General features: G+C 35.6%; 1 protein-coding gene across 3 annotated transcripts in view; it reads left to right on the top strand.

Moving 5' to 3' along the window:
- Nucleotides 1-21249, top strand: part of NFAT5 (nuclear factor of activated T cells 5) — a 136312-nt gene that overhangs the window by 63087 nt on the left and 51976 nt on the right. For 2 of the 3 annotated variants that reach the window (XM_027847646.1, XM_027847645.1), the window contains exon 3: nt 19164-19722. In XM_027847646.1, the coding sequence (XP_027703447.1) occupies nt 19164-19722 (559 nt within the window). Of the gene's footprint in view, nt 1-18639; nt 18702-19163; nt 19723-21249 lie in introns of all 3 variants that reach the window. The other variant, XM_027847647.1, reaches the window with a different exon arrangement.

Below are 21249 nucleotides of genomic sequence, written 5' to 3'. Positions count from 1 at the left end.
TAAGTCACCTAATCTCCTTAGGAAGGCTTCCTTATCTGTAAAATGAGGATATTGGGCTAGATGGCCTCTCCTTTCTAGATCTCAATCTTTGGTCCTTTAATCTCTCATGGTCCTGTAATTGTCTGGGGTCAAATCACTTTAAGATATCGCAAGCTAGGGGCAGCTAGGTGGTACAGTGGATAGAGCTCTGGTCTTGGAGTCGGGAGGACCTGAGTTCAAATCCAGCCTCAGACACTTGACACGTAATAGCTGTGTGACCCTGGGCAAGTCACATAACCCTGATTGCCTCACCTTTTTTGCTTTTTTTTTTTTTTAAAGCAAAACAAACAAATAAAAAAAGATATTGCAAGCTAGTTTTCAATTTAGTGAAGATAAAGTTCATTAATCAGTCCAAAATATTTATAGGATACCTTTTTTGTTTAAACCAGTCTGAAAGACATCTGACTGTTAATTATCCTGAGAGTGGCATTCTGGAGGGAAGCTATTGACATAAGTGAAAAGTTCTATTTCTTGACAAATCTTTGATATAAAAGTAATTTGGGGATCAGTTGGTAAATATTTTTTAAGCACCTACTATGTTCCAGGAACTGTGCTAAGTGCTAGAGATTTTTATAAAAAGAGGAAAAAGAGACTGTCCCTGCCCTCACAGAGCTCATAGTCTAACGAAATCCAGAAATGTCTGTTGACTGAAGATTACTCACATTGCAAATGTGCTTAATACATAAGCAAAAAATACTTATTACCTGTCTGTCTTTGCTACATGTCCCTTAAATGTGTTCTCGCTGTCTGTCCTTCCTCTCATAGAATTTTAGAACTGGAAGGGATAGTCACAGATAGGACATTGAGGACTAGAAAGTTTAAGTAATTCGCCCAAGTGACCTGACCCCAGATCTCCCAGCTCCCAGGCCATTGTTTTTTTCCTCATTGTGCTGCACTCCTTGTTTGGAACAATCAGACTTTGATAACTGAACCTGCAGAGAAGAAAACAGGGTACTTTGTCTCATCTGTGTACTAGTAATAATCCTGTACCTTCAGCTACTTTGATATTTTAATAATAATAACACTTACATATTATCTTGTTCCAATCTCACAACAACCCTGTAAGGTAAGTGCTCTTAATTCCCCATTTTTACACAAGATCAAACTGGATGAAGAGGTTAAATGACTTGCCCAAAGTCATACAGAAAGTGAATAGCTGAGGCAGGACTTGAATTCAGGTCTTTCTAACTTCAGGTCTACCACTGCATGTTCTGTGCCACCTACGTTTTCATGTGTAGATCTCATTTATAGATGGACAAATTTGGGAATATACAGCATTTCATAGCAAAATAGAATAAGAGGTTGATGATAACGAATATTTTCAACTATATAATCAATCAATAAGAATTTATTGTACACCTGTTAAGTATCTGGCACTATATTAGGCACTGGGCATACCAAGAAAAAAATGAAAGCACTCCTGCCCTCAAGAACCTTACATTCTATGGGAGTGGAGAAAGACTTACTTGATACATGTATAACTCTCACATCTGACCTCTTTACTCCATTTATACAGCCACCACAATAGTTCAGATTCTCATCACCTCTTAGGTGGACTAGTACAGTAGCCTCCTAATTGGTCTCCCTGCTTTAAGTCTCTTCTCTCCAGTCCTCCTCTAAATCACACCAAAGTAATGTTCTTAAAGCATAGGTCTTACTGAGTATATCATATAAGCTTATTCAGTAAATTCCAGTGGCTCCCCAATACTTTTAAGGTAAAATGCATATTCCTTTGTCATTTAAAAACCTTTCAGACCTAATTCCAATCTGCCCATCCTGCCTTATTACACATTTCTTCTATAAACATAGTCCGTGGTCTAGAGAAACTGTCAATCTTGCTGTTCCTCACGCATGACATTCTACTTTTGTCTCTGCATAGACCACCCTCCCATTCCGTGAATGTATTCTGTTCTAACTTTTATCTCTATGCATTTCTAGTTTCCTTCAAACCTCAGCTCAAATACCACATCTTAAGAGGTACTTTTCCTCATCCTTCTGCCTATTAGTGCCTTCCCCTTCAAAATGAACTTGTATTTATTTTATTTATACTTAAGCGTACATATCATATATAAGAAGTAAATGCAGAATAGAAGATTATATGATGCATTATCTTCCTTTAACTCGAGATAGAATATCACTGCCAGTATTAGCTATTGTAGAAATAAAATGAATAGGAATTGTTTTTTATTTGCCTTTGTAATACCTTGTAGGATTATTCTTACTGAACAGCTTTACTTTCCCAATTATAGTTTAAAAATGTAATTTTTTATTAGTATGAACTTGACAAACATAAACATAACCTTTCCATACACATGAAAAGTAGTTTGTATGTGAAAATGAATCTCTGTTGCATATAACTTTTTTAAAAAGTATGTAACAAATTCAACATGGCCTGTTTATGACCTTCCCAATTATTTAGAATAGTTAATAAACTGTCCTTTCATTTTTATATTAGATATATTTTAAACAATGTGTTAAATATTTTAATGATATTTCCCCCATTGATTTGATCATAAAAATAGAGATATATTTACATGAGAGATTTTGGGCCTAAAAAGTAATAAAATCACATTTTTTAAGAGCAAATTTCCTAAAATCACATCCAGGAGGGAAACTGTTAATTTTCTGATAAAATTCAAAGTAATAAAAACAAATGTGAAAGCATAATGGGTAGAAAAGAAACAGGAATGCAAAAGATTTCATATACTCAATAATGAATTCCTTATTGGTTAACCCTATGGCAGTCAACATCAAATGCAGAATTCCGGTCAACATAACTCCAAAATGGGAGGCAAATTGCTGAGTGCCCATATACCTGCTCTAGTAAAACCCTAAAGTTCACACCAGATCAAATAATAAAGAAATCCAATTAGAAACTGCAGTTAAATTACTTCTTTCACTCTAAATCTCCACAAAAAGCCAGCCAGAAAAACAAGGACAGTAGGAAAGTTATAGGATGTGCACTGTGCTCCTCCCCGCCCAACCCCTAGCAAAGCCAGTGCCATTGCAGGGATGCCTTTCAGCTGACTTGACTGATCAAGGGCACATGTAGCCTCTAAGGCTCTGTCTAAAGGCACAAAGGGTGGAGGGCTCCCCTGAGAAATCTCCTGAATCATCAGGACGTAGCAGAGAACTGTGGTGAACAGCTATTAGGGCTCACACCCAGACAGCCTAGCCCTAGGATCTCTGAGGGTCCTTAACACACTGTCCTGAGATGCCAGAGAGTGCCCTGAAGAATCAGCACACTGAACCTCAAAGATGTAAGAGAGCCTAGGAAGATGGAGGTCAGAATAGGAGCCTAGGGTGAGGCCAAAACAAGGCTGACTGCCCTGCCCAATGTAAACATGGGATTCTGGCACAAAGCCCCAATTTTGAAACTAAAACTGGAGAAATAAATAAATCAAAGAAAAAACACTTAGGAGTAGCAAAATATATTGCAAATCCAAGGGATTTTTCTCTGAAAAGGAACAAAAAACTTTCTAACAACTGCAAATAGAGACTCAAAGGAAAAAAAGTCAATGTTCTGCAAGGAATATATGAAAACTGAGAAGAAATGAAACAAGAAGAAAAAATATGAAATCAGAAGGGGAATAGCTTAGAGCAGAAGGTAGTAAACCTAACCAAAGGAATGGACTTGGACGCCTTGAAAACTAGAATAGATCAAACAGAAATCAATGGTTCCATTAGATGGAAAGAAATATTAGAATAAAATAAAAAGATTGAAAAAATAGAAATATAAGATATGATTCCAAAAACAGCTCAGAAAATGATTTACAAGGAGATATTTTAATAATTACTGGGATCCCTAAGACCGCAATCACTGTATTAAAGAAATTATAAATAAAAACTGCTTATATTTATTAGAACCAGAAGGCAAACCCTAATTACCTCCAGAAGGGAGTCTTAAAATGAAAAGTTCCAGTAATGTCATAACCAAAATCTAAAGCTCCCACATCAAAACAAAAATACTTCAAAGATCCAGAAAGAAGTAGTTCAGGTATATCATGTCAGCCTTGGATTATTCCCTCCACCCATCACATGTGGAAGTAGAAAAAAATATGCAACCATTCTATGTAACCATGCAGCCATTCACTACAAATTTATGTTACACAACTTAAACTGGGCCCTCACTGCCACTAGGCAATCCTTCTGTACTTCTCTTATCAACTCACTGTCCTACTCTTCACAGCAGATCTTCCAAACCTTTTCATCTTTCTTTAGCCCCTTCATGGCTCTGCCCCCCCCCTTCCATCTTCTCAGCTGAACTTTGCCTCATATTTTACAGAAAAAATTGAGGCCATTTGCTGGGAACTTCCTCACCTCCCCTCTTCTTCATCTCATATCACTCAGATGCCTTTTGCCACTATTTTCTCCTCCACCTCTTTCTCACCTGAAGAAGTGGCTTAACTGCATACCAAGGCCCACCTTCCACCTGTACAAGTAATCACATTCCATCTTGTCTCCTCCAACAGATTTCCCCCCTCTGTCATCCCTACCCTATCACTTATCTTCAGTCTCTCTTCCTTTCTGCAGAATCCTTCCTACTGCCTACAGACATGCCCATATCTGCCCCATCTTTAAAATATGCTTATTTAATCCTTCCATCCCTGCTAACTTGTCCTATATCTCTTCTGCCCCTTGTGGCCAAATTCCTTGAAAAAATGAACTATAACAGGTGCCTCCATTTTCTCTCCTCTCACTTCTTTACCCTTTACAATCTGACTTCTGACCTCATCATTCCTTTGAAACTGCTCTCTCCAAATTTGGTGGCTTTTTCTCGATCTTTTTTTTTTTTTAACCTCTTTGCAGCCATTGGCACTATCATTCTCTTCTCCTTGATAATCTCTTCTCTCCAGGTTTTCAGAGTACCACTCTCTTTTGATTTTCTTCCTACCTATATGACTGTTCTTTTTCGCTGTTCTTTGCAGGATCCTCATCCAGGTCATACCCTTAAACTGTAGGTGACCCTCAGGGTTCTGTCCTCGCCTATCTTTCCTTCTCTCTCTATACTACTTCACTTGGTGATCTCATCAGCTCCCATGGATTCAGTTACCATCTACTACCTTTCAAATATCTTGAGCTGAATGTCCAATAGACAACTTAAACTCAGTATGTCCAAAACTGAACTCATTAACTCTTCTCCTTTCCAGACTTCTCTATTACTGTTGAAGGCAACAAAGGGGTGTTCGACTTGTGAACACACACAGTTTGGTGTAAAAATACATCAAACTTAACAGGGAAGCAAACTGAGGGTAAGGGTGGGGAAGGAATTAAGAGGGAGGATAAAACTAGGAAAGAAAAAATCATAAGTAAAACAAACTGAAGAGAGTGGGAAAGGGGAGAAGAAAACAAAGAACTATAATCTAACGCAGTGCTTTAGTTTGACTGCCTCTTGATTTGAAATGTATGGCAATAACTGAATACATTGGGACATATGAATGTAGTGGAATATTGTTTCAACATAAGAAATGATAAAAAGCAATTAGAGTGAATCTTGGGTTTTATGAACTGGTCCAGATTAAAGTGAGCAGAATCAGAAAAACAGTTTATATGAGGGCAGAAGCATTTTAAAGAAGAACAACTTTGAAAGAATTAACAACACTGATCAATGCAATAACCAAGTTCCAGAGGATCTGTAATATAGCATGTTAACCTATCACTTGTCAGAGAGGACATGGACACAAGGCACAGAGACACATACTGTTGGATATGGCTGCCGTGTGGCTTTGTTTTGCTTGACTATGCTTATTTGTTTTAAGGTTCCCTACACCCCTCCCATTTGGTTTTTAATTGGGCAGGGAGTTTGGGGGAGGGAGGGTTAACTGCAGCAACTCCCCCTTTCCCCCATTATAACATTAAAAAAATATGTAGTGATAACAGAAGGAAGTTCAGATGGAACACAGACAAGCACAGAGTTTGGAAAGTAATGTGTTGAATTTATTGCATCCTTAAAAAAGCAAGTGGTAGGAAATGGACACTTGACAGTTTTATATAGAATCTTTTTTTGTGTGTTTTGCTGTGTGTATAAAAATGCACTTTCTTGGTGTTTAAGTTCAGAATGAAAAAAAGGATATCAAGCAACCATTTGCAGATCTGATAGCACTTTGTCTAGTTTACCTTTATTACATGAGTATTTGTGTATGTATGCTGTATCTATCTGTCCTATCTCTGTTATTATAGTGTAAACTCTTTCAGACAGGTCAAGCGCTACATTATCTTTCATCTTAGCAGTCTCAGTATCTAGCAATTAATCAGTGGACATTTATTAAGTGCCTACCATGTATCAGGTGCTGGGATTACAAAGATTTTTAAAAAATGAAACATTCTCTGCTCTTGAGCTTACTTTCTGCCTGGGACAATAATATATATGTATGTATGTCTCTGTATATGTGTGCATAATCTGTAATATAGATATATATATATACATATATGCAAAAAAATTAAATAATAGCATATTTCTTGTACAAAAGAGCCTGATAACTTTATTTGCTGAAGTTAAAATTATGCTTCACAAGTACATTTCTTTTTTCTTTTTTCTTAATTTTTTTTTTTGGTGAGGCAATCAGGGTTAAGTGACTTGCCCAGGGTCACACAGCTAGTAAGTGTCAAGTGTCTGAGGCCAGATTTGAACCCAGGTTCTCCTGACTCCAAGGCCTGAGCTTTATCCACTGTGCCATCTAGCTGTCCCCACCAGTACATTTCTTTATATCAATCTGCAACATTTGACATAATTGACCACCCTCTCCTCCTGGATAGTCTTTTCCCTCTGGATTTTCATGACACTAATTTCTCTTGGTTCTTCTTCTGCCTCACCTTCTTACCATTCAGTTTCCCTTGATGGATCATGCTGCCCATGCTATAGTGGAAAGAGAACTGGTTCTAGAGTTAAAGGAGAAAGCTGTGTTTAAGTCCTCCTTTGACACTACTGTCTGGGTGATGATTCACTTAACTTCCCTAGGCCTTAGTTTCCTCAAGTGTAAAATGAAGGAGTTAGACCAGATAGCTCTCTGAGATAATGTCTACTACCTCTAGATGAATGATCTTTTGATCTCCAACTGGGTGAACCTCAAGGGTCTGTCTTGGGCCCTCTTATGTTTTCTTTCTACTTTCTCTCTTAGTGACTTCATCAGTTCCTATAGCTTTCATTATAATCTCTATACACATTATTGTCAGATTTACATATCCTGTCCTAGTTTGTCTCCTGAACTCTAGTCCCACATTAAGAATTATATCTTAAACATTTAAAACTGTTTGTTTTGTAGACACCACAAACTCGTTGCATCTAAAATAGAATTTAGCTTTTCCCCCAAACTCACTCCCTTCCAGATTTCCCTAGTTCTGTCAAAGGTAGCACCATACTTCTAGTCATCCAGGTTTTTAACCTCAGGATTATCCTTGACTTCTCATGATCTCAGCCTATATATTGAGTCTGTGGCCAAATTTTGTTATTTTTACCATTGTAATGTCGCTTTTGTCTGTCCCTTTCTCTTTCCTTACAGGCCTTCATCACTTCTTACCCAGACTATTGTTAATAGCTTTCTGTTTCTGTCTAAAATCTCTTTCCAATCTGTATTCTATTCAGATGTCAAAGTAGTTTTCACAAAGGACAGATATGAACGTATTACCCTACTATTCAATAAACTCCATGGCTCTCTATTGCCTCTAGGATAAAATTTAAGCTTCTTTACTTTTTTTAAAGCCCTTTATAGCCTATTCCAGCCTACCTTTCCAGTTTTACTATACATTACTCCCTTCTAACACTCTGTTTCCACCAACTAGTGTTGCTATTCCATCCCTTTGCTCTGGCTGTCCTACGTGCCAAGATGCCATTTCATCCTTATCTTAACTTACAAGTTAAGTTTCCTTCAAAGTTTCCTTCAAAGTTCTGCTCAAGCATCACCTTTTACATGAAGTTTGTCCAGTTTCCCCTACAGTTGCTAGAGTGAAATTACTCATGCACTTATATGTGTATATATTGTCCTCAATACACTATAAACTCCTTGAGGGCAGAGACTAATTTCGTCTTTGTATTCCCACTATCTAGTATTTAATAGATATTCATGGTTTGATGCTTTTTTTTTTTACCTATAGCTTTATTTAACCATTTGCTCTCTTATTTAGGATGGTACTTTACTATATGTTTCCTTTCACCTGTTAGTTTACTATCCTTTTGTTTTCATTTTTGTCCCTATTTTTATCCTTTTTTCTTCCCTCAGATTCTTATCCAATTACATGTTCGTGTTATAAATTTCTTTGTATTTATCTTAGCCATTCTTTGTACATGGAACTTGGTTTCTTTCATTTTGTTTCATATAAATACAAAACAAATATTTAAAATGAAGGTGACAGCATTTATTAAATACTTACCATGTGCTAGGCACTGTGCTAAACACTGGGATTACCAGAAACAAAATAAAACATGGTCTCTGCCCTTAAAGGAGCCCAAATGCAAGTGGAGGAGACAACATACAAACAACTGTATATACAACAGGTGTTTAGGATAAATAAGAGGTAATTTCAGAGGGAAGGCACTAGAAGTCAGAAATGGGGATCAGCAAAGACTTTTGCAGAAGGTGGGATTTGAGTTGAGTCATGAATCGAGGGTGTGGGGGTAAGGAGGGAAAGCAACCTTGGTTTGGGGGAACAGAGTGAAAAGCCATGTAATTCTTAGGTGAAGTATATGTATGAGAAACAATAAGACAGCTAATGTTTTTGGATCGTAGAGTTTGTAAAGAGAAATAGTGTGTAAGAAGACTGGAAAGGAAGGAAGGGATCAGGTTGTGAAGGGCTTTAAAAGCCACAAAGGGTTTAATATTTGATTCTAGAGGTAATAGAGATCCACTGGTGTTTATTGAGTAGGAGGGTGATATGGTCAGACCTTTACTTAAAGAAAATCAATTTAACAGCTGAATGGAGGATGGATTATAGTTGAGAGAGACCCAAGGCAGGGAGACCAATCAGGTTTGTGTGGTAGTCTAGGGGTGATAAGAACCTGCACCAGAGTGACAACTATGTAAGTGGAGAGAAGGGGATGTATAGGAGAGATGTTAGTGAAACAGAAATGACGGTAATTGGCAATAGGTTGTGGAGTGAGTGTGACTGAAGAGTCAGGAATGACACCTAGGTTGCAAGCCTGAGTGACTGGAAGAATGGTGATTCTCTTGACAGTTTACTGATAGAAGTTCAGTAAAGGGGAGGCTTTAGAGGAAAGGAAGCATTCAGTTTTGGATGTATTGAATTAAAGAAGTCTATGGGGACACTTAGTTTAAGATGTCAAATAGGCGATTGGGGATGTGAAATTGGAAGTCAGGAGAGATTCTGCTGTTGTTCAGTCGTTTCAGTGATGTCGGGCTTTGTGACCCCATTTAGGGTTCTCTTGGCAAAGATATGGGAGTGGTTTGCCATTTCCTTCTCCAGCTTATTTTACGGATAGGGAAACTGAGGCAAACAGGGTTAAACAGCTAGTATGTGTCTGAGGCCAGATTTGGACTCAGAAAAATGAGCCTTCCTGACTCCAGGCCTGGCGCTCTATTCACTGTGCCACCTAGACAGGAGAGAGGCTAAGACTGGATAAAACATCTGAGAATCATCTGCATAGAGATGGTAGTTGAATCCAAGGGAGCTGAGCTTCTCAAATGAGACAGTATAGAAGGAGAAGAGAGGAGGGCTAAGGGCAGAATCCTGTGGGCCACCCACAGTTAGTGGAGATGACCTGGGTGATGGTCCAGCAAAGGAGACTGAGACAGATGGGAGGAGAAGCAAGACAGAGTAATATTATAAAAAGCCAGAGAGGAGAGCACTTCTGGTTTGTGTTTTTTTGTTTTTTGTGTTTTGTTTTGTTTTTTAGGCAGTTGGGGTTAAGTGACTTGCCCAGGGTCACACAGCTAGTAAGTGTCAAGTATTTAGTCTGAGGCCAGATTTGAACTCAGGTCCTCCTGACTTCAGGGCCGGTACTCTGTCCACTGTACCACTTAGCTGCCCCAAGGAGAGTGTTTCTGGCATAAGAGGGTGTCAACAGTGTCAGAAGTTTCAGAGAAGTTGAGAAGAATGAAGACTGAGAAAAAGCAATTAGATTTGGAAATGAAGAGATCATTGATAACTGGAGAGGAAAATTTTAGCTGAATAATGAAGTTGGAACAGATAGAGAGGATATGAAGTGGAGGCACCAATTGTAGATGTCTTTCTTAAGAAATGTAGCCATTGGGGGCAGCTAGGTGGTGCAGTGGATAGAGCACCGGCCCTGGAGTCAGGAGGACCTGAGTTCAAATCTGACCTCAGACCAGATACTTGACACTTACTAGCTGTGTGACCCTGGGCAAGTCACTTAACCCTCAATTGCCCCCCCCCCACAGGAAATTTAGCCATATAAGGAAGGAGGGATTTAGGATAATAACTAGCAGTTATAGTCCAGTCAAGTAAAGTTTTTTCTAAGGATGGAGGAGACTTGAATGTATTTGTAGGCAGCAACAAAACATCTAGTAAATAGAGAGAGATTAAAAATAATGGGAGATTATGGTTGACATGGGGCAATCTCCTTGAGAAGATGGGGTGGGATCAAGGGTACATGTAGAAGGCCACTTTTTGTGAAACAAGTAAAGGAGGATATAATGAGGTAAGACATGAGAGTGAATTGAGATGAGGAGGAGCTCCAGGTGAATAGCTTCAGTTTTTTCATGGAAATATGAGGTAAGGTTCTTAGCTGAGAGGAGGGAGGAAGGGAACAAGCATTTATGAAGTGCCTTTTATGTGCCTGGCACTTTACAAAATGTTATTACATTTGATCATGTGAGACTTTAAGATGATAAAAAGGTTTGGAATAACCATTGTAGTAAGTGGGATAGTGAATTCATTAGGAAAGTGTAAAAGGTTTGCCTTGCTGCATTGAGGACCCAGTTGAGCTTATGAATCATAAATTTGTGGTGGACCCAGGCAGCATGATTGTGTGAAATTCTCTAATCTTAGCATAAGAATAAGAGCAAAGGTAGTAATTTTAAAAATTATTTGAGAATAATCTGAGATTGGGTTTTAGAAAGTCATAATCGGTGATAGAATAATGGGGCAAGGGACTTCAGTGCAGAGAGTAGTGTAGAGTTTAACGGGTTAACCAATGTCTTGAGATAAGAAAGGGAGGACAGGGTAGCCATGTAGGATTGATGACCTATATGAAAATTAATTTACAGCTCCTTATCATATACTAACTTGGATTCTAAGAGAGGAAGCTCAAGGATTAGCAGTAGACTAGAAAAAGACTCCAGAAAGTAGACAGTCCGTAAAGAACTTTTGTGATAGTTTCTTAGTGAATTCTATGTCTTTCGTTCTATTTTGGGGATGGATTTAAAAAAAAATTATTAAGCACCTGTTATAGTCTGTTATAGCACTATCCGAAGTGCTTGACCAATATTATTTCATTTGATCCTCACTACAACTCTGGAAGGTAGGTACTATTATTATTCCCATTTTACAGTTGAGGAGACTGAGGCAAACAAATTAAATGTCTTAAGTGTCTGAGGCTGGATTTGAATGCAAGATTGTCTGACTCCAGGCCCAGTGCTCTATCCACTGGGCCACTTAGCTGCTCTATTAATCAGTTAGTTAATTAATTAATTAGAATTGTAGTCTGTGTGTTACTTTAAAAAATGTTAAGAGAGTAACTCATACATTGTCAATTGATTTTCCTAACAAAATAGTAAGTGGTTTGAGTATTATCTCCATTTTATTTACATGAGGCAGCTGAAGCTTAGGGAAGTTCAATGTCCTCCTGCCCAAGGTCATGTAGCCACATTTGAACTTAAATCAGTTGACACAAAGACCAGTGTTATTTTTCCTATATCAGATTGTCTATAAGATTTCATCACTATTAAAACTAAGCCAGACTCAGGAACGAAATCAGATTAGGTAATTCAGAGGATTTTTACCCGTGCTGTTTTTTTTTCTTCCTTTATCACATTTTTCATGAATAGGAAATTCAAAGAAGTGCCAACATTTGGCAAGAATATTGGCATTGATATCTGATATATGCTTCATTTAATCCACTTAAATGAATTTGTTAGAACTCTTTGTATTTATTTAAAACCTCTTTTATATTGCTGATTAAATACAGCCTTTTGAATAGCTTTCTCTCTCTCTCTTATTTCAGTATCAGTTATAACACTTGTTCTAGATCTGCCTTAATTCAGCATTATTTTTAAAGACAGTTGTTTCTCTAATCTGGCCAAACTTTAATCTTTTGAAAGGCAACAATTGTAGATCTCTGTCCTTTTATATTTGAATTATTCAAGACTGGTTATATTATATAGGTGTTAGTCTTGATTCTTTTTTAATCTTAGATGTTAGGCTAGAATGTTTCCTAGTGTTTCATCAATAGCTAAATGATAGCATCCTCTCTTTCTTTACAGAAGAAGGATTCACAACCAACCTTTAGTAGCCTGATCAGTTATAATTTAATGATTATAGTACTGGATGTTTGGTTATGACATTTCAGCCCACAACACCACCACCACCATGGAGCTTATAATCTAGTTAAATATGTAACATTGTGTTTTAGCTATAGGGTATTCTTTTTAAGAAGTAGATGATTCACTTGGGAATTAGACAGAACATAGGAAGATAATTAAGAATTCATTAAAATTCAGAGTGGAACAGTTTTTTTTTTTTTTAATATCAGTACTTTAAATCCAAGAGCTGGAGTAGATGCTAACAACTTGTCATAATAACTATTGTGTAGGGCCAGCTAGGTGCACTGGATAGAGCTCTGGCCTTCAAGTCAAGAGGACCTGAGTTCAAATCCGACTTCAGACACTTGAGGGCAAGTCACTTAACCCCAATTGCCTCACCAAAAAGCCAAAAAACAAACAAAAAACTCTTGTGTAAGAGTAGCTCTATAGTGTTAATAGTCTTAGATATTTTACAGATAATATCAGTTTGTCATTTTAACCCATACAATAGCTGACTCTTTAGGTGGAGTGGGAGGGTAGGCATCAATAACTGGAGAAATTTAGTGTTCTTTTGATTCCAAGGAAAAAATTTTTTGTATTTTTAGACAACTGAGTCATTCATGGTCATATCCACACTTAAGGTGGTTTTAGTTAATTCCATATTGTCAGCGTTACTGAAAGTCTACCTAGAGGGAAAAAGAATTCTGGCTTATGGATTAGCTTACACTTATGCCAGTAAACATATTTGTCTGTATTGGTGAATATGAGGTAACTAAAGTTTCAGGTAAGAAATTACCCCTCTAAAATCTATTTGGATATTAATATCTATTGATAATAGATTAATTTAAAACTATGTTACTATAAGTTTAAAATATTGCTCATTTCAGCATGTAAATATCAAAGATGAAAACTGAAACTGTTTTAATATATATGTAAATTAAGTAACCAGGCCTACAATCTTTTATTTTTCTTAAAGTAAATTGGATTGCTTATATTATATGCTGGGATGCTAGTTGTTTTTTCTATTAATACACTTAACTTGCATTCTAGCTCCGCCATTCAGAGACAGGCATCGTGTGGTGGGTTGTGTGACAGTGTCTGTCAATAGTGAAGACAAATAGTACCAGAGACACTTAACCCATCCAATCTCACCCAGGGTATAGGTCGGTCTCGTTTTCAGACTTCTTCATAAGTCTTTTTTTCTTTCTTTCTTTCTCTCTTCCTTCCTTCCTACTTTTCTTTCTTTTTTTATTTCTAAATAGTGGATTGATACTGATTTGAAACTAAACTTTTTGGTAAAGTTTAAAACTTTACATTAATATTATATGAAAAAGAAAAGTAATAAACCCAGGTTGGCATGAAGGTGTTGGGAAAAAAAACAAACAAACCAAAAAGCAGATTTGCAGCCACTTTGTATGTTCTTGTTCATGTCTCAATCTTTTGGCAACATGAGTATAAAACCTGGAATTATTTTCCTTTGGGTATTTTTCTTCTTTATTCTGAAAGTATATCTTTGTAATCCAGTGATTTTTATCTGACTAGATGTTTTGTTTTTAACTTAATGCTGCTAGTGAGGTTAAATCAAAATCAATAATTGTTAAAACCAAATAGTATGGATTTGGGACCAGAAACTATTTCCAAATTTACCAGTGTTGATTTTTCTGTTTATTTTTCTGATTGTTTTCTGAACAGTTAATGGTTTGCCTTCTTTCCTTCCACTATTGGCTTGCCTGGAACACTGGATATAGTTTTAGCTATATATTGAAAATCTATCAAAAGCTATTTGATTTTCTTTTAGGGCTTTAAAGAATCTTTGAGGCTCTAAAGAGTTCTCCAAAGAGTCTGATCAGTTCCACAAAAATGGCAGTTTCTTTCATAGCCAGCAGCAATCTTTAAAAAAAAAAAATTCTTTGCTAAAATATGTTTAGAGAATTGTTTATACATCTGTTATAGGATGGTAGGTTTGGAAATATAATTGTTCTTACTATGATAGCTAGCATTAATACAGTGTTTTAAGATTTGCAAAGCACTTGATGCAAGTATGTTAAATTGTTTGATCTTCACAAGAACCCTGGGAGGTCCATGTTATTATTATCCCCAGCTTACAGATGAGGAAACTGAGGTAGAGAGAGATTACTTTATTTGCTCAAGTTCATAAGGCTAGAGAATGTTGGAGGCAGAATTCAGAATCATGTCTTCCTCACTCCATTCACTGTCACATAGCATTTCTTAATATTCAAATAGAATTTATTCCAACTGAGGGGAGATAAAACTTGGGCTGATTTGTTCCTAGTGTACCATTTTAAATTCATTTTCACATTTGTTGGAAGGGGAGCAAATTTAGTAATAATTGTAAATACAGTAGCATGTAGGTACTTTATGTAGATTCTATCCTTCACTACTCATGTCTTGACTGTTTTGTATTTTCAGTGTGAACTCTGATTCAACTAATTCATAGAATTATGTAAGGTTCACTCTCATTAAAAAGGCAGGGCATTTGAATTTAAAGGTAGCATTTAGCTTTATAGATACAGACATGCATTTGCCAGCAGTGGAATTACTTTTACATTAATACATCTGGAATTAGAACCTAATAGTAAATAATGAGTCTTGCCTTCACTTATAATTTTAGAATTAACTCATCTTAAGGTTAGAAATTTCCACATAGAAACAGTAGAAATTCTTAGTTATTTATGTCCTTTGAGGTCACAGGAAATGCCATGGGATAATTGATAAATTTCTTCTGTATAAATCACCTTTAGTTCAAAGCAAGTAATCCCCATGGAGGGTGATTACATAAACTCATAAAAGAGGAAATATCAGTAGAGATTTATTCATCTAATTTAGAGGTGACCAAATGTTTAACTTTCAACTTTAATTCTATTCTTTGGAAGAAATAGTTAACAAGTGAAGTTCACTAGCTTTTTTTGCTGCTGAGCTTTAAAAAATTCTGTTATAAAATGGAAACATTAGTAGTTTAGTCTCATGATTTAAAGAAAGAAATATCAAACAAAAAGTTGGGTGTTGAAATATGTTCATACGTAAAGGTATATATAGGCATGTTTAATAGACAGTCATAAGACATTTCCAAAAGGAAGAGAAAATAGATATTCATAAGTTTGTTAAAAATTAGTGAAATCTCATGTAAAAAAAATTTAAAAATTGCCTAATAAATTTAATTAAAATAATATTCAAATAATCACATATGGAACAGGAAAATATCTAAATGGTACAGGGTTGTATTTTAGCCCTTTAGTTCTCCAGAGTTCCAGTGGAAATTCTTTACAACTGACTTTTCAGATATAGTTGTAAGAAAACTTTTTCTAGGTTTTAAAAATCTGTATCATGTATTCCTATTTGCTATGAATGTTGGGAATGCATGAGGGAGTTCAGAAATATTTTAATAATTTTCTTACAAATAATTATAATATTAAAATTTGAGTTTTTAAAAGTAGGCTAGTATGAAGTGTATTGCTTTTTTTCATCACAGTAAATTTAAGGAGCAAGGAGACTTAACTCTAACCCTGAAAGGTACTCTCTGAAAATACTAAACAGTTACCTGGAATTGTTAAATATTTGCTCCCTCCTTCCTTTTCAAGTAATATAACATACAGTAGTGTCTAGGTGGTACTTCTGATGCTAAATTACAAAAAAAAAAATCTGATGTATCTACTAAATGTGGGACACATTGATACATTCTGACTTTGCTTTAATTCAATACAGCAATTATTTGGATTCCATTAGTATTAACCTCCACATATGCTTACATTAATAATGCACGTGGTTGACATCCTTTCCCCTCTACCAAAACATAGTAGATACCTTTGTGTAAAAAATTCTATGAGTATTCTCTTAACATGAGGGTGGGAATGAGCAAAAACATTATAATTTTAAGGGCAAAAGTGTGGATAGGTTTTCATATTACATTGTCTTAATTTAAAATATATTTGCTGATGTTGTCTGACAGTGTTGGTATTTCTAGCTTAATAGTTTGTGCTAATATACTCTTTTATTTAATAAGTATGTCCAGGAAGCTGCAGGTAAAAACAACTATTATGTGTTAGGTTTCCAAGCAAGGTACATAGATTAATTTATGTAGGGTATGATATCACAGTTTGGCATACCTGTCCCCGAACAGACTTTACATATAAGATTGTTCTATTATTTTTGTTGAGTTTTCTTATGAAGATTTATCTGGTATTGTATTTGACAAAATAAATTTATATTCACCATGAAATCTAGGTCACATCTTGAATATTAAATTCTATGATGGACCATTTGTCCTTGTCTTAAACTTCATGGCCTGCTTTTTTGAGGCAGGATTGTTTCCTTTTTGTATATGACTTCAGTCTGTCACGGACAGGGATCCCTGAGATTTTCATATTCTGCATTTTCTTGTGCATGGTGTTAGTTTTAAGTGTAACTGTTAAGAACAAAGGGGGAAAAGCTGCTTTATCGAAATACAAGTCCACAGCATTCATGCTGCATGCTCTGTGTGTTCCACTTGCAAACACTGCATGCTGCATACTTGTATTTCTCTGAGAATGAGAGTGTAGAAGACACAAAAAGAAATATAGAGTCAATTTTGCCAATAGTTGGAACAGATGGAAGGGAATGTTCAAGGTAATACTTTTTTCCTATTTTTAATTAATTTTAATATTTCTCAAAAGATGAGAGAAGAACTTTGTATTTAAACATAAAGTAGCTGCAAATCAGCTTCTAAGCTGTCACTGACATTAGCATCTAGATTTTGGAGTTTTTACAGATCTTTAAAAATATTTATTTACTAAGAATACATTGCATTAATGCATGATGCAAAAAGGATAAATTCTTCTTTAAATTGGAATGCAGTTTAAAGCGACTGAATCTTCCAATTTCAGCTACTGCATTTGATGAGGATATAAACTCTGGAAAATGGAACTGGTATCATCTAACTGCTCCAGGTTCTTCAGAACTTATGGTAGCAAAGAAAATCTTCCATGTGGCTGAATGTAGAGCACCTTATTGATCAATGATATATTTCTTGTGCTCTTGAACCTCGACAACTATATATTATTTTGGGGGTGTATAACTTTTGTTTAGTTTCCAATTTATTCTAATAATAATTTATTATCTTAACAATAGAATATTGGCACTTTTATTTTGATTACATAGATATTAATTTTTAGTATATCACTCCTTTATAATTCTCGTAAATGTTACAATTCCAAATCCATTTATCCTTTCCCCCATTTAAAAAAATTAAGATTTATCATTCCAATTTAAAATATGGCCTGTTTGGATATTGATAAAGATTCATTTTAGACTTCTGCAACAATTTCAGTGGCCTAATAAGTCTTGCCTATTCTTTTTTTTCAGGCCATGAACTTTCTATTTTGTTTCTTATAGAAGATACTACAGTACTTCTAAAATTACAGGAATGACTACAACTTCTAATTTACTCTGACAGACACAGGTTTGCCTCAAAAATTATGCTGTTAAGAACTTAAGTGTAAATTTCAATGAGCTGTTCTGCCAAATGCCACAATTTTTAAAAATCATTTACTTGTAGTATGAATCCTTTTATCTTTATTATCAAGGCATAATAGATCAGAATAATGGTTTTACAAAAATCATTTTATAGGAATTGATTCTGCTGCTCTCCAGAGATTTTACTATCTTGATTTTTTAAATTTATAATTATTAAAACTTGCTGTTAGTCATGTCAGAAAGAGTTCAGTTAATGGAAATAATACTGTCCCTTTTAAGGAGAGAGGAAGTGGACAGTAGTAATTTAATGTAATATTTATTGAGTGCCTCCTATGCACAAGGCACTATTACCATATAGGCGAAATGTACTCAATGATTGGTCCTTCACTTTGGTTTTCACTCAAAGAGCTGATTAATTTCAGAGATTGTAATTTTAAATTGCTACTTCCAACCTCTGAAGATTCAAGGTACAATTTGCTCATCTTGTAGATTGCCCTGCATGTTCCAAATCGAATCGTTTTCATCCTTATTCTTCTGGTCTGCAACCAACCACAATGACTGGTACCAGTTCCATTTTCCTACAATTCAGTTAATTTTATATATATATATATATTTTTTCCTATTTCTCATTTTATAATTGATATCTGGAATAACCAGCAGCTCTTTTCTCATTTATTTTCTCATATTTTTATTCCAGGATTTGCCTCTGAAGCAGGGAGTGTCTGCATTAAAAATGACCTGTAGTTCTCTGCTTCATAGGTTAGAAACTTATTTTAATATTTTGTGGCTAAGCACAGTCCCACTTTTTCAAATTTATTATAATAAATTATTTAATTGGCATTGAATATGGACTACAAGCATACATTTCACATTGGGGTTTCCTTTTTTATTTTAAATGACTTAAATTCTAAAGAATCAGTCCAGCTGAGGCAACAAAATCTTTATTCTTGCTCTGCAGCTTAAATATAACTTTAAAATTAAAGTTAGAGTTAATATATATATTGATTACAAATAAAATAATGCTATTTGAGCATCTTTAAAAATCATTTTATTGCTTAGGCCTTGTATTGCTTGAAGCATTTACATTCTAAAACTTACCAAATTCCAACTATTCATTTTGGGGAAAAATAATCAGTTCACAAATCACATTTTCAATGGGACTGCTAGCCAGCATAGGTGAAAACATGTATAGTGTATTGACTCTTGAATTGTACACCGCAGATGCTTCTTCAGCTCCTTCCTCTTCCTCCATGGGCGGTGCTTGCAGCTCCTTTACCACCTCTTCCAGCCCTACCATTTATTCTACCTCAGTCACCGACAGCAAGGCTATGCAAGTGGAGAGCTGCTCCTCAGCCGTGGGGGTAAGTAACCGAGGGGTAAGTGAAAAGCAGTTAACCGGTAACACAGTCCAGCAGCATCCGCCAACACCGAAGCGGCACACAGTCCTGTACATCTCGCCGCCACCTGAGGACTTGCTGGATAACAGCCGGATGTCCTGCCAGGATGAGGGCTGTGGACTGGAATCTGAGCAGAGCTGCAGTATGTGGATAGAGGATTCTCCCTCCAACTTCAGTAACATGAGCACCAGTTCCTACAATGATAACACGGAGGTACCACGAAAATCACGAAAACGAAATCCGAAGCAGAGGCCAGGGGTCAAACGGCGAGATTGTGAAGAATCCAACATGGATATATTTGATGCTGACAGTGCCAAAGCACCTCACTATGTGCTTTCCCAGCTTACCACGGACAGCAAAGGCAACTCAAAAGCTGGAAATGGGTTGGTATTCACATTTTTTAAAGTTCTATCACCATTGTGCAAAACAAAGCTAATAAACCATCCCTTTGACTTTTTGAAGTGTTGAGCTCACATTTATTTATAAACCTAGTGATGCTAATTTTATAACTGAGAACCATAAGAATTCTCAAATAGAATCACCAAAATTTACTCAAGGAAAATTAACATGAATGGATTCTAACAAATAGGCTTACTCCATGATGAATCTAGTAGGCATTATAGACTGAAAAATCATAATCTGTTTTGAAATGATTTTTCAGTTTCAAATGGATTTATATTAGGAGACTGAGAAAAGATTTTTTACCAATAGGAATTTATACCTATAGTAACCCTTCTTAAAATAATCCCCAAAGAAGTTCATGAACAGCTAGATTGGGGTCTTTTCACATTATTTCCCCACACTGTATCTTGTTTACATTTTTGTGTGTGTGTGTGTGAGGCTCTCAGTACATTGCTGGCAACTTTTGTCTTTCTCTTCATTTCATGAAGAGAAGGAAAAAGGAGTTGGTGGTTCATTGAGATATCCCAATTTAACACATTTTTCAGTTTTTGTTTGATACACTCATGAACTGATTGACCCAAATATGTTTTGATGTGAATGCTTTTCTGTATCTGATTTTTTTTTCCAGAAATAAATCTTTATTCATATTTATATCTGTTGCTTCTGGGTTGCATATATGGAAGGGAATTGGATGAGGGATTGGGAGGGAGTACATTTGCATTTTCTTTCATTTCTATCAGTTCACACTTTTCGCTAAATACGTCCCAGTAGTTGCATTACAAACTATTGATCCACCATAGCATATGGTGGTGTTTCTTTTTTTTTTTCCTCTTTTAAACATATGGCTTCTTTAGTTCCTCTATTTTGACAATTGGTAACTAGATTTATTTTTTATGTTTGCTTACAATATATTCTAAGGATTAGAGGAATGAATATTAAACTACTTCTATTTTTGAAAGATAAGTTTTATATTTTATCAGATAAAGTTCTTTAGGTGGGCCTGAGTAGCTATTACAATTTCATATTTAACATGTCATGATAAAGTGAGAAACTCCAGTGTTTTACAACTTTATGGCATCATTAGTACCTCTCTTTGATGAGCTGGAAAATAGGTCCAGTATAATATTGGAGAATATATTTAGTATTTATTAGATTCCCTTTTGCCTTATCTTCCCCAAAGAAGAATGATTCTTATATATTAAATGTTCTCTGTTGATCATAGTTATTCTTTATATTTCCATGAAGGGAAAAAGGGTTATCTGTGATTCTATATGAATAACATTATTAAGTAAACTTGCATATTACATATATATCCACACACATTTTTTAAACTAGGTACACATTGATTAAGAAAATTATTTTAAAAGAAAGAGGAACAAATGCCCCTTTCTGGAAAGTTTGCATGAAAAGAATAAAAAAAAAAATCCAGAGTATTTCTTTTGCAGAACCTGACAAGAGAATAAGTCTTCCAATAATGTTTGTTTTAATGAAGATTATAGAAAAACCTT

This window comes from Vombatus ursinus, unplaced genomic scaffold (genome assembly GCF_900497805.2).
Source record: "Vombatus ursinus unplaced genomic scaffold, bare-nosed wombat genome assembly UNPS02005286.1, whole genome shotgun sequence".
Taxonomy (NCBI): Eukaryota; Metazoa; Chordata; class Mammalia; order Diprotodontia; family Vombatidae; genus Vombatus; species Vombatus ursinus.
This window is presented reverse-complemented; position numbering and strand designations above follow the sequence as displayed.